Source organism: Lepidochelys kempii, chromosome 3, assembly GCF_965140265.1.
Source record: "Lepidochelys kempii isolate rLepKem1 chromosome 3, rLepKem1.hap2, whole genome shotgun sequence".
NCBI classification, from domain to species: domain Eukaryota; kingdom Metazoa; phylum Chordata; order Testudines; family Cheloniidae; genus Lepidochelys; species Lepidochelys kempii.
The window spans coordinates 152,493,391-152,508,071 of record NC_133258.1 but is presented as its reverse complement, the minus strand read 5'-3'; the positions used below and the strand labels follow the sequence as shown (position 1 = coordinate 152,508,071).

At 47.2% G+C, this 14,681-nt stretch overlaps 1 protein-coding gene across 2 annotated transcripts in view; it reads left to right on the top strand.

Moving 5' to 3' along the window:
* LRFN2 (leucine rich repeat and fibronectin type III domain containing 2) overlaps positions 1 to 14,681 on the top strand; it is a 292,277-nt gene that overhangs the window by 243,455 nt on the left and 34,141 nt on the right. The window contains exon 3 of one of the 2 annotated variants that reach the window (XM_073338584.1): positions 2,015 to 2,139. The exons of the other annotated variant lie outside the window; for it this stretch is intronic. Coding sequence (XP_073194685.1) covers positions 2,015 to 2,069 — 55 coding nt within the window. The 3' untranslated portion in view covers positions 2,070 to 2,139. Of the gene's footprint in view, positions 1 to 2,014; positions 2,140 to 14,681 lie in introns of those variants that run through there. 2 annotated transcript variants of the gene reach the window in all.

Sequence of the window (14,681 nt, the reverse complement as noted above, 5' to 3'; positions counted from 1 at the left end):
CTGGCTGGAATGCTGGAGCGGGGCAAGCCCCCAACCCCGCTGCCTGGCGGAAGCTCGAGGGCCAGATTAAAAGGTTTGACAGGCCGGATGTGGCCTGCAGGCCGTAGTTTGCTAACCCCTGAGCTAGAGAGCTTTAGCTCAAGCTGAAGCAGTTCATGTTTTGGGGTTAGGAAAGGTCTATACATATCTAGTCAAGAATCCAGCCAGGCTGAATTTGACTAGTTCTCTCATGCTGGCCACACTGCTCTCTAAATTACTCTGGTGCAACTCCATTGTTGACTTCAATGACTGATGGTTTCAATTAGAAATATTTGAATTATTCAGGGCACGTAAATGATCAGATGAATTAAGCCCTTTTATCATTCACAAACCATCTCAATTTATGAGAATGTATTTGGTATCCATAATTATTCCCCAAAGGGCTGGGTGTGAATAAATGCCAGCCTATGGGGTGTTTGCAAGCTATTCATTCCTGAGTGCTAGCTTAGAAAAGTCCAGCTGTGGACAGTTTCTCGAGGACAACAATCCAGCTTTACAAATTGGTGAACCAAAGAGACTAGTTGGTTTAGCATTCTCCCATGTCCTTTCAGGGAAGAATGTCTAAAGTTCAAGTGACAAAGAGCACTGTGACATTCCCTAGGATACAGTCCTAGGTTTGGACTGATGGACAGCTTTGTCCCCTCAATTCTCCAGCATGGGGTGCTTTTTATCCTGCTTCACTGTGAGTACAACCATTCCTGGTCTGTTCTCACACAGACTCTCTAGCATGTAAATCATTCCCAGCTATCTGGTCTGAGTGCTTGAGCCAGTGACTCCTGAATTATGCTGCAGGGCAACACCAGCAAACTCCCAGTCCCAGACTGCCCCTAGAAATGTGTGTCTTGTACTGCCCAGCACCCTCCTGGACAATACAAGCTCATATAAAGTCCATCATTTATTGATATGCACAAAGCTTGCTATCCCAAATAGAGTTCCCCAAACACGTCAGTCCAAACACACTGGTTTTGATACAACAACAGAACAAATTTATTCACTACAGAAAAATAGATTTTAAAGTGATTACAAGCAATGAGGCATATGAATCAGAATTGGTTACAAGGAAACAAAATGTAAAACACAACTAACACCTAACTTAATAGGCTGAATGAATACAAAGCAAAGGTCTCTCTCACCACATGTTCCAGCAGTCTTACTAGCTGAACCTCTTTCAGTCAGTATCCCGCCCGCTCCCGCAGTCAAATCCTGCTTCCTTTGTTCTTCGGCAGTCGATGATGCTCTGGGGAGGGAGCAAGGGAGAGATGGTTTATGCCCTCTCTTCTTGTAGCCCTTTCTCTTGTGCAAGATTCATCTCCAGCTAATGTTCAGCAGACAGAAGGTCAGTGTGGCCAGGAACCTTAAGCTACTTCCTTGTCAAAATGTAGATCTTTTGCCCACATCCTCTCGCCTGCCAAAGAGTGGCCACTTAATCATGTGATGGTCCCTTTGAATGTGTTCACATCTGGTGAGGCATTCGCTAGCCTTTTGTCTCTGTGGAACTTTGTGACTGCCCTCCAGAACATGTCCTGGGTAATATAATACAGTGGAAGCTTATATCTTTACACACAATGTTGCCACACATATTTTACCAGGCCAATAATGATCAGCAAATCATGAGTTTTCAAATGATACCTAGCACAGTATGCTTTGTACAACATTTAACATAGTCTTGTAAAAGGGGGTGAGCCTGCCACATGCACACCTTATATTTACTGAAGGCTCATATGTCTTGTGCCCTAGTTTTCACATTGCCAAAAGGTTCATCAGCAGTGTCAGGTAGGTTAGATTTACAGCTAAAGCAACTGCAGGTAAATTGCACTTGGCATTAATATGGATTACACCTGCTGGTGCTTCCAGGTTAGTCTCCTGAGTAGGTGACCTGGATCTCATTTCAGAAAGGTGAGGCGTTCATGTATTTCTGACTCCTCATCCTCTCATGGACAGTTTCCAAAATCATCTTCTATTCTAATCTACTCAGGTGTTTATACTTCACTTATCACCACAGCATCTGTGTGCCTTCCAATAGTGCATGAAGAAACAAAACTACACATCTGTCATCGGGGATCAGGTCTCTCATCCCCTTCCACAGAAGAACAAGCCTACGCAGTCAAGTGACTTATTGTGGTAGGTGGTTTTTCTCTGTGTGAGTGTGTTTTAAATATACTTATTGCTATGCATTTATATTAGAGAAGACAAGGTCAAAGAAATGTGCCTTGCACTTGGAGGGCAAAGTGATGAGGTTTGTAATGGACCTTTGTTCTTTGGGGACTTTGTTCCACAGTCTCAGACAACCACCAGAGAAGTTTTCTCTCCCCACACAGATGAGCTTTAGTCTTATTGTTGAGAGTTCCACTCGGCCAGAGGAGTGGAATTGTTGACCCCGGTCTTCATCCCAGAGCTTTAAACAGTCTGATAGGTATCCTGGGCCCAGTCCATGGAGAGCTTTGATGATAAGGATTGAGACCTTGAACTTGATTCAACATGGGAAGCCAGTGTAGAAAGCAGCAGACAGGTGTGACATGCTCATAATAGCCTGTGTTGCTGAGGAGATATGCTGCAGCGCTTTGTACTAACTGGCATTTCCTAAGCACAGATGGTTTCATGCCCGGCTATAATGACACTGCTGTAGTCCAGCAGAGAGGTGAGGACAGCATGAACAACTGAGGCTATGTCTTGATCCGCCACAGTGGGACAGTGTCTCCTGGCCAACTGGAGATGGTAGAAACCTTTACTCACGGCCATTGTGATGTGAGAGTTCAGCAACAGCGAGGAATCCAACAATACTCCTAGGTTACAGACTGAATTGACCAGTTGCAGATGTGAACTTTCAATCAAAGGAAACTGCACCATGGCTGCAAATTCCTCCAAATACTTTCCTCTGACCACCAGTATCACTTCTGTTTTGCTCAGCCAGCTGTTCTTTATCCATGGGCCATCTTGGTGGGTACTGCAGTCATATATGGTGAAGGATAGGTAGAGCTATGTGTCACCTGCATATTGCTGGCACTTGAGTCCATGTCATCTGACCAGGTCACCTAGTGGTTGCATGTAGATGTTGAAAAGAACCAGAGAGAGAACTGATCCTTGTGGAACCTACAAGTGAGGGGCCCAGTGGTGGAGGTACAGTTTCCCATCACTACTATTACGGTGCATCCCTCCAGGAATGACTCAAACTATGTTAGTGCGTTACTTTGGACTCTTGCCATCTCTCTCAGGTGAGACAGCAGTATCTCATGATCAATAGTGTTGAACTCTGCAGAGAGGTCCAGGAGGATGAGAAAGGATGTTTGTCCTCTATCCATTGACAAGAGGACATCATCCACCAGTGCTGCCAAAGCGTTGTCAGTTCCATGTCCTGGCCTAAATCCAGATTGTGCCAGGTCTAGAACACTGGCTTCAGTTAGATGAGCTTTCCAGTGGACTCAGTCCTCTGTTGTGTCCCCTACTGCAGAGTGGTGTAAATGGGCCATTCTGCTGCTCAGAATTGAGCCCAAATTCTTTTTTCAGCTACACAAGTTGAAATCTGGAGTTACTTTGGATTTATACTAGTGTAACAAGCCCCCCATGTAAATTGGGGCAGATACAGGACTGCTCTAACTTATATTCACTACGGCAGCCACATAGGAACCATTCAGCTGATCCAGGACTGCCAGAACACGACATGTCTAGCCAGACAACTCCCACACCTGGCCAGAGGTGCCAGGAGCAGGTGACAGAACTGCTATGCCAGCTTCATGCCATTAATTCCCAGCTGCCACTGACTGGCAAAGGGGATGGACTAGTGCCAAAGGTCTTTCCCAGGGAGAATAACTGGTCAAACACTGCAAAAGCATGGGCTTGATTCTCCACTGCTTTGCACCTTGTGCCACCATTTACATCTGAGTCAAGCAAGTGGAAAGGGGATGTAAACACCTCCAGAGCAAAATTCTCCACCCAGAGCAGCATTTTACTCCCACCTTCCCGAGAAGTAAATGACCAGACCAGGAGCAAGGCAGAGAAGAGTCAACTCAATTTAGGGTGAGATTCTGTGCTGCATCTCAAAAAGGTGCCGCAGCAGCACCCATCTTGCAGCCCAAGGGGAGGGAGGCATGTGGTGGCTCTAAGCCAAGTCTGCACTGTCCTGATCCTGGTGGCTCAGTGGTTCACGGTGTAACTTAGGCTGCTCTGGGAGGCTGTCTAAATTGCAGTAGCCTTCTCAGGCGGTCCTATGGGCCACAGCAGTGCTTGGAATCTCTGCAGCGCAGCATGCTGCAGCTCCACCCTGACACCCACCCTACTCCAGGGTTTGTGAGAGGGTCCTTACAAGGCAACCTTATTGCCAATCTCTACCGTGCCTGTGCAGTTCTCCCCTGCCAGCTCTCTTACCTGCTGCAAAGGGGCCCACGGAGGATCTTGCCTCCAGTGTTGGTGAAAAATCACTCCGATTCCTAATATCTGTTTGATTCTAGTGTGGCCCTTGTTAGCCTCTATTCACGTACATTCATGTGAAATGCTTCTTGTGGATAGCACTGTCAGGGGAATGGTGGTTCTTCCTACCACTATGTATATTTACACACAAGTCACGGAAGTCCTGTATGAGAAAGAATGGTCGCTACTCATTATTGGCTAGTCTTTAGTCACCATTTCTTTTGTGCTTTCCACCTATTTAAAAATATCTATCATCCAGCAAGGGTGTAGAAACAATAACGTGATGAATCACAAATCACCAACAGCAAAGAGCAACAGTCAAAGTGACCAGAGTCTGAACAACCCGGGGGATGATATTCGTTCATCCAGATTGTGTGCAAATAATGAAAATATTTGCTAAAACTCGGATTCATCAGTGAGCGATTCATGAATTAAAACAAGGACTAAATTCACTGCCTAATTTATTTGCAATAAAGAATTCTACCATCTTTTGAAAGGGAATTAGAAGAAAAGCAGTTATGGCTCCTTAATTGTAATGGTCATTACTGCACTACTCAAAAGAGAGAGACCACGATCTGGGCTGCTAAAATGCAGCCACAGCTACATTACCCAACACGGTATTCATATCTAAAATGCAGAGGAAATTTCTGCAGTAGGAATGTAATTACCAGAGCTAGGGTTACCTAATAATTAATCAAATTGCAATTCTAATTGGAAAGGCATTTCCTTGCTGTCATCCCAGGGGGGTGCATATCTTAAATGAATTTTTAAACCGGGGGGAGAGAGGGGAGGGAGAAGCTAACTGTGCATCTGTAATTCAGGCCTAATGCTCAGTTTGTTGCTATTCTCAGATTAGAGGAGATTAAACCCCTTTCACGGGAAAAGAACCTTTTAAACCCACCTCAGCATTGCCCTTATTAGAAATGAAGGAGAAAGGTTCCTTTCACTGGGAATAAAAAGAAGCCCTTAATTCATAACTTGTTAGAAGAAAGGTTCTTGCTTCAGCACTGAACCCGGTTAGTTATGGCTCTAATTTACACAACTGCAAGTCATCTTGGTGAAAGAGACGATACCTTTAAGTAATAATGAACAAGCATGCATCGGCAGAATAATAATCGCGGAATGAAAAGGTTCCAGCAAGGAGCGTGGTGAAGCTAAGTGCCTGCTCTAATTCCGCTGGGTGCTGTAACAACACAAGTCTGGAGTTGCACTTACAATATAAAATAACATTAGCATGGCAATTAAGACTTAATGGTTTGTGGAGGGAACTCTGCAAGACTTTATAAAACCATCCCAACTAGGCTGTATTTGAGTTTAGCTTCACTTTCTGGCTGTATCATCATCATCTTCAAAGGCAGGCTTCTCTTAAGATACCATCTGCAATAATAGAGGCATCAGGCCAGATCCTCAGCTGCTGTAAATTGGTGTGACCTCATTCGAGGTAGGCCAGTTTACCCCAGTTGCGGCATCTGGCCCATCATATGTAGGGAGGAAAATGCTGACCCTGGAAAAATCCAGTTGGACTTGGAAGCAGAAAAAACAAGTCACTAAGGGTAGATCCACAAAGACGACAGATTCAGTGTTGCAATGCGTAACATTTAGGTGCTCTGGCACCTAATGGAATCCACAGCCCTGAGTTAGATACCCAAGCTCCCCACACAAGGTAGGGGGAGATTTAGATGCCTAAGAATAAAATTCACCAACAGCCAGCAAACTGAACAGGGAGCCACCTACATTAGCCAATAATAAATGCTGAGGAGACCGGCGGGGCTTAGTCCTTGCCCCTCAAAAGGAGCTAGGTGCCTTCCTGTGCGTGGGATTCAGAGCCATGTACCCTCTCCTGGAATTAGGTGCCTAAGCCAGGTCAGTCTTTACTCAGAAAAAAACAGAGGAAGTGGAGGTGGTCTCCTTAAACCCAGTAGCACAGTGGTTAGAGCACTCAGTAATCCCCTCTCTGATGGGACTTTGAACACACATCTCCCACCTTCTAGGGAGGGGCTCTCTCAGTGTCTCCTGTTGAAGCAGTTCTACTCTGTATAAAATATTTACATAATCTTTTCAGTGGAGACTGGAACCTGGGTTTCCCAGGAGACTACACTAACCACCAGCCTATAGAATCATTTGACTTGCTGTTGACTTCAGTGGGCATTGGATCAAACCCTAACTTGTGATGCAAATCCCATACAGAACGGATGGTGAAGTGACAGTAAGATGGCAATGATTCCACTCCTGTAGTATTGTTCCACATTCTCCCTGAATTCACAAGGTATGACTTACATATAGGGATCCTGGTCCAGAACCCATTGAAATAAATAAAAAAAATTCCTATTGACTTCCATGGATTTTTGACCATGCTTAGAGTAAGAACTGGCAGCAAGGGGTTACCCCACCTCCCCTTCATTCACATATCAGGTTTATAGATTCCTCCCCTGGGGATGGAGGCTCTGAGACACCAGTTGAATACATGACCATGTTCATGCATACATTGGCAGTGGATTTATTCTTTTAATAACAAAGGACAGATTTCAGAGATCTCTTTTTCTTTTAGGAGACCCTTGAGGGAGGGTAGGAGGTGTCTGGTACAAAGAAAATATCTTTCCTGATCTACTCTTCTAATGAAGCAATCTTTGTTTTATTTCAGTCAGTTCCAAATTCATCCATATATTTCCTAAAACAGAAAAAAACAACCCACCAATGTATGACAAAAGGAAGAAAACAACAACAGAAACCCCAGTATTAAGTACTGAAGAGGGGATAATATTTACTACTGAAAAAGAAATGTCCTGCAGCAATGAGGGAGCGGGGACCTCATAAGAGTTTTCAAATATGTTAAAGGCTGTTATAAAGAGGACAGTGATCAATTGTTCTCAGCGTCCACTGAAGGGTGGACAAGAAATAATTAGCTTAATCCACAGCAAAAGAGCTTTAGGTTAGATATCAGGAAAAAAACTTTCTAACTACAAGCATAATTTAGTACTGGAATAAGCTTCCAAGGGAGGTTGTGGAATCCCTGTGTTTGGACGTTTTAATAACAGGTTGGACAAACACCTGCCAGGGATGGTCGAAGTTTACTTGGTCCTGTCTCAGAGCAGGGGGCTGGACTAGATGACCTCTCAAGGTTACTTCCAGCCCTACATTTCTAGGATTCTACAACATACCATCTATATTTATATAGCAAACACGACAGCAGGCTGCGATGGAATTGGCATAATAATCATAAAAACAAACAACAGAGAAGGCCACATCCCCAGCTCTGGTTGGGCCATCCTCAGCAGTTAGCACAGGACTGGGGATGTGGGGGAAAAGGTGTCTGGAAGTTACCTTCTGCTCCTGAATCTCAGTCCAACCAAACAGTGAACCAGCTACAGCAAGTCTTCTGTGCTGTCTACAGCAGTTCCATACAGACTGCTCTGCCAGCTGAGGAACACTCGCACAGCATAGGGACAGGGAATAGGTGAGAAGTAGCCAGTCATGCCTGTTAGAGACACTTGTGATTTCCTTTGCATTGCTGGAACAGACCTTGGTCCAAAATAGTTTGATGTTGGTGACATACTGCAAAAACCATCTATTTGATAGGGGGTTTTGAGAAGGTGTAGGGTATGGTCCTGGAACGATGTGGGTGTGGTAGAAAGCAGCTTTTTTGTAGTTGGTTAGTGGGCCAAGTTGAGTTGATTTCTTGTCTAAATGTTTGCCTTTTAATGCTGCTGGGGTATCCTGCAATAATGCCAATTACACCTCCAGCCCCTTAGAGCCTTTGCATTAGTGCCTTTTTACTATTTAAATCCAAATAAATAAAAGAAATGAAGAGATAGAGCCAGGGGCCAAGAGGGCTTTTCCTCAGCATCATAAATATTCATGTTCAGGACAACCTAGTCAGTCAGTTTAAGTATTATCCCCTTTTTTACCGCAGAGGAAAGAGAAGTTAAATGAACTGCCCAGGAACCACGGAGGGAGCCAGTATCAGAGGTTGGAGAAGACGGCAGGAGCTCCTCGATGCTAGTCTTAGGCTCAGATATGCTGATCTCTCCCTCTCCCTTTAACGCTGCTTGAATAGTTAAACAGTTCCCATGTGCCTTCTATATCAGAATGGCTGAATTTCAAGGGTCCCATTAACCTTCCAAATCTTTATCACCCATAACCGCCCCTTCCCACTGAAGGCAGATGTCTGACATTAAAAAGACCTAGTTGTTTCCACTTCACTGCATGGTCCTCTACTGGAAGCAGGGCCAGTGCAAGAGAGAAGAACAGCCCAAAGAGCAAGGCAGGCCTGCTGAGAGAATTTAAATAGGAGCTCAGTGTCTAAATTCCTTGCAGGATCTGGGCCGCAGTTTTTATGGGAGGGCAAGATCTGTAGGTACCAATAGACATCTCAGACCATCCACATTCTCTCAGATCCCCATCACAGCTCTGGCCCGTAACACTTCTAATATGCCCATCACTACAGCTCTAGGCATCAGCATGGTGAAGACATAAGGGGGAGCTGAAAGCAAGTTGCTACTGCTTTGCTGAAGCGGAAAGGCAGAAATTTACTATGCAACTTCCATCATAAAGTCCACTGCCCTGGGAATGGAACATGCCACCTAGGACAGCTGTTCCCTACAGACCAGGGGTAGGCAAACTTTTTGGCCCGAGGGCCACATTGGGGTGTGAAACTGTATGGAGGGCCGGGTAGGGAGGGCTGTGCCTCCCCAAAGAGCCTGGCCTCTGCCCCCTATCTGCCCCCTCCCACTTCCAACCCCCTGACTGCCCCCCTCAGAAACCCTCCACCCATCCAACCCCCCCTGCTCCTTGTCCTCTGACCGCCCCCTACCGGGACCCCCACCCCTAACCACCCATCCCCTGCCCCCCCCTCAAACCTCCACTCTATCCAACTGCCCCCTGTTCCCTGTCCCCTGACCACCACCCCAAACCTCCGCTCCATCCAACCGCCCCCTTCGCCCTGTCCCCTGACTGCCCTGGGATTCCCCTGCCCCATATCCAACCCCCTGGCCCCAGCCCCCTTACGATGCCACTCAGAGCAGCATGTCTGGAGCCGCACCACCCAGCCAGAGCCAGACACGCTGCCGCACTGCCCTGCAGGAGCGTGCAGCCCTGCTGCCCAGAGCGCTGCCCGCGTGGCTGCGGGGGAGGGGGGACAGCAGGGGAGGGGCCAGGGATAGCCTCCCTGGTGGGGAGCTCAGGGACTGGGCAGGATGGTCCCGCGGGCTGTAGTTTGCTCACCTCTATCACAGCGCCTGCTACCATCTCTTCCCTCTCCCCGTTTCCCCAACAGGGCGAGCTGCCATGGCTGCATGGAGTTCAGCTTCTGCATTGTGGCAGGCTACTGCTCGGCAGCCACCTTTCCCCTCTATGGTTGTGTCTAAGACTAAATTTATATGGATTTTCTCCTTCACACTATGTACGGGAGAAGAAAATTTGGCCCTAAAGTAAACTCAATATCAGCGAGTACATTACACCCTGAGAATCATCCCTGTTTGGTGCATTTGATAACTGAGTGCAAAATGTATCCCTTTGTCAAGTACGCCCTTTAAGTGGGCTTCCCTGCTTTTCACTCTGTCTTCTGCTCTGCTGCCTGGAAAATATAATCTCTTAAACAGGTCTAGTCCACTAGCAGATATATTCCTTTAAGCGGATGCCACTGAAGCAGGAGGGATTGACATATTAAATACCAAAGCATTGTACTACTGCCTTTGATCTCTGAATCAAGGGAAGCAAAATAGGATTGTCCAGCCCAATCGCTCAGCACATTAGCTTGCACAAGAGTGCTGAGGGTTAGTTCCTAGAGCAGAGGAATGCGGATTTACTTAGTCTTGAGAAATGTGAAATGCTCTCCTGTTAGCCCCTGAGCTACTGGTTCACATTGCAGTGACTAGCGCACTGCACCAGTGCTTGGGCCTTGGGAAAGGTGATGAACCTGGTACAAAAGACAGCAGATCCACTTTCCCACTGGAACACTTTGTTGGATAGTGGTGCTCACCCTACCCTGAGGGATGGGCTAAAGTCCAGAGCCAGGAACTGTAACTGCTGAAGCCCATGTGCATAGCATATGTAGTAAAAGACTGTATGGCCATACTTGCAAAGATATCATGGGATTCAATGTGTCCACCAGTTTAAGATGTATGTCCCCAAAGCATTCGCTGGCTGAGAGTACTCCTTGGCTCCTCCTGACCCTGCACTCTCAACAGAGCATTGCCCACAAACCCCATATTCTATTCCTGCCAGCTTGCTGGAGGATTACATCCCATCCTGTCCGGTGATGACCTGGCCTTGCCTTGCTCACACAAGCTTTAGTTACCTCCAAACCAGATCAACACAATGCGCTTTACCTTGGGCTCAGAGCATCAGGCTTAAACAAGCTGCAGCTGGTTCACCATGCAGCAGCCTAGTTCCTGGGCAGTGTGCATCTCCCTGGCTGTAGTCCCTTTGTACGCCATAGGCTCCCTGTTGAAGATCATGCCAATTTTGTGATGTTGGGGCCAGCTTTTTAGAAGTATTTAGGCTTCTAAAGATGAAGATAGGTGAAAATCCCACTAGGTCCATAAGTGAAGTACTGTAGATGCCTAACTCCCATTGATCTTCAAATTCCTCATTGCATAACCTGCTAAAGTGCTTTTGAAAACCTCACTAGATACTTAACTGCACTCAGGCACATCTGTATATCTGGCCTTTGGTGTCCTTTTCACCAGGCCCTCAATGTTCTGGGGATAGGATCCCTAGAGGACTGCCTTGCCTTCCTGTTCTTTGCCTGCCCTCAGCAGTTCTGCTCCTCGGGAACAAGGGACCAGTCTATCTCAAAGGTGAAGGTGAAGCACAGCAGACAGGACTTTCTTGGGGGCTGGCCTGACTGTGGGCAGTTGATTCCCAGGATCTAAGAGTGACCATCAACCTGACCACCTCCAGGTCCGAATGTAAATCCTATTTCTTTGAACATGATTTCCAACAAAGCAACTCAGGGCAGGTCAGCTGGGGCATCTCCAGCAGTGGGGGAGGAGGAGCTCAGGGCTCTGGCGGGCCAGAAGGCGGGGGAAGTAGGGACAGGGCCTTGGGCAGAAAGAGCGGGGTCTGTGGGCTAGCCTTCCTGAAGTGGGGTTTCATCCACCTCCCATGACTAGAACATACAAACACAGGTTAAATGATCAAAAACCTCCTGGGGATAGGAGAGGACGTTTTACTTACTAGTGATGTAAGTCACTCTGTAATTTTTTATTTATTTTAACTCTACTGGGTGTTCAAATAGCTGTGAAATGAGTGCAATATAAGTACCTGAATAGAACAAAACACACTAGAATATCAGGGCCAATGGCCACTTGAAACTATTTCAGTGAAAGGATTAAACATTTATGGGAAAAAATTATAGCATCTACAGCTATTCTTGCAAGCGTATAAACATTCAAAGGGCTGTCAGTCCTCCTGCTTCAGGACATAAAGATCCCAATACTGCCAACTCCAATGATTGTATTGCAAGTCTTGCTATATTTGATATCTTTCTTAAAACCTTAGCTCCTGGAGTCATGCTATTCTGACAATGTCAACTTCACTGTAGAAATAAATCAAATAAGTCTCTAGCCCTCTTGGTTGTGGGGAGAAACTCAAGACTAAAGGCTCAGGGACCAGAAGGCAAATAATTATTTTTAATATCTCATGATTTTTTGGGGTGGGAGGGGAGCTGATTTATGAAATTTGAATGCTTGAGGTTGGCTGTTTTGTTCATTAGATTGGGCCAGGAAGAAATCACATCCTTTCTCCCCTTTTCAGAGTAGAGCATTACACGGTCAGAGGCATCCTACTGGCCTGCAGTGTTATGAGGCATCTGTTAGGGTTGGAGAAAGGCCCTAGAATCATCTAGCAGAGACAGACATAACACAATCCAATGGCTGGAAGTTGCTAGAGAAATTCAGATTGTTAAAATTTTTTGCTTTATTTCCAGTGAGAGTAATTAACCATTGGAACAATTTACCAAATGTCATGGTGGATTCACCATCAGTGTCAATTCTGAAATCAAGATTGGATGTTTTTTCTAAAAGATCTGCCCTAGGAATTATTTTGGGGGCAATTCTAGGACCTGCGTTATGTAGGTCATACTAGATGATCACTATGGTCCCTTCTAGCCTTGAAAACTATGAAATTATGTGATCTAGCAGATTTTTAAATTTTGAGTTTATCTCTAGGACAGTGCAGGGTGGTACCCCATGGTACATTCTCTAGCGCTCTGTCCAATCCAATGTTAAATGACTCAAACTATGGTGTTCCCATCATTTTCCACTGCCTGTTAGACCTCACCTTTTGGCTTAGTATAATAGATTATACTTTTGTTCTGCACCAGTGTGGCATCCCCCGTATTCCTATGTTCTAAGCCATTAACTGGATAGCATCTTGCCTTCTGTGCTAAGGGGATGGATTTTTCAGGACAGAAAAAAGTTTAAGGTTAACTAACCTCTTCAAGGAGATTACAAGTAATGCGATGAGACATGCCAGTTGAAAAGGGCCTTTGGGCTCCTGTAAATGGGAGCAGCTTGGCTTAGCCTCTGCCCCCCCCCCCCCGCCCCGCGACTTCGACACTCAGAGGACAGACAGGCATGTGAGGGTGTGCCCTGCTGGCACAGGAGGATGTTGGCTTATTCCCACCAGTGCGTGTTTTGCAGCCATCTGGTGTGAATTAGTCAGGATTAGAGACATGATGAGGGCCAATCCCTCCTTGATGTTTGTGTGACATTGGTTTACTCCTTGTGAAAGGTAGCTTAGAGAGTGCCCTCCTCACATGCTGGGAACATTCAAGCAATCAGGAGAGCCTCTAAGAGCAGAGGAAAGCCATTCCCTATGATCCCACTTGGATGGGTATAGGCACTTCACAGGAAGGCCTTGCTCCTGACAGCCCTTGGATAGCGCACAGAACCAGAGCAGTTGGGAGGGGAGACACCATATGGGCACACAAAAGGATAAGCACTAGTCAGGGTTGCCAGATATCTGGTTTTCAACTGGAACACCTAGTCAAAAAGGGACGCTGGCGGCTCTGGTCAGCGCTACTGACGGGGCCATTAAAAGTCTGGTTGGCACGGGGCTAGCAGGCTCCCTATCTGGCTCCAAGCGGCTTCCCGAAAGCATCCAGCATGTCAGCTCCTAGGCGCACCCCCACCCTGATCACCAGCTCTGCAGCTCCCATTGGCTGGGAACTGCGGCCAATGGGAGCTGTGGGGGTGGCACCTGTGGGCGTGGGCAGCGTGCAGAGCCCACCCACCCACCTGAGCCCCTCCAGGAGGGTGACATGCCAGACACTTCTGGGAGCCACCTAAGGTAAGTGCTGCCCAGCCAGAGCCCACACCCTGAACTCCCTCCCCTGCCTCAGCCGTGAGCCCCCTCCCACACTCTGAATACTTCCTCCCCAGCCCCACCTCAGAGCCTGCACCCCCAGCTGGAGCCTTACCCTCCTCTCCCCTGCACTCCAACCCAGAGCCCCCCTCTCATACTCTGAACCCCTCATTTCTAGCCCCACTGCAGAGCTTGCACCCCCAGCCCAGAGCCTGTACCCCCAGCCCAGATCCTGTACCCCCTCCTGCACCCCATCCTCCTGCCTCTACCTAGAGCCTCCACTTGCACCCCAACCCCCTCATCTGCAGCCCCACCCCAGAGCCCTCACCCTCACCCCCTCCCACACCCTGAACCCTTCATTTCTGGCCCCACCCAGGAGCCTGCATGCCCAGCTGGAGCCCTCACCCCCTCCTGTACCCCAACCTCCTGCCCCAGGATGGTGAAAATGAGTGAGTGAGTGAGGGTGGGATGGATTAAGTGGGGGCGGATCCTCGGAGAAGGAGCAGGGCAGTGGACAGGACAAGGATGTTTGGTTTTGTGCGATTAGAAAGTTGGCAACCCTAGCGCTAGTGTAGCCAACCAGCTATATTCGGCAGCTGTATGTCTTTGATTCCCACTCCCTTACACACACAAAAGGATAGGACATGCACAGAGAAGGGCTTAAGAGCAATCCTATCATGCCCATAAAGCACAGAGCTACCTGCTCCCACTTTTCTTTCCTCGATGCTTGCCTACTAGCAAGACTAACTCCTCTCTTGTTAATACAAGAGTGGGAGCCTATGCGCTCCCCATCCTGCTCACCCCTTTTTACCTTACACTTGTATACATAGCACTCCGCACCCAGTGTGTGCAGGATCAGTAACAGTCGGTTTTGCAGCAATCTTCTTCTGCCCTGGTGCATTGTAGCACTATTGCGAGTTCCATCACAGAGA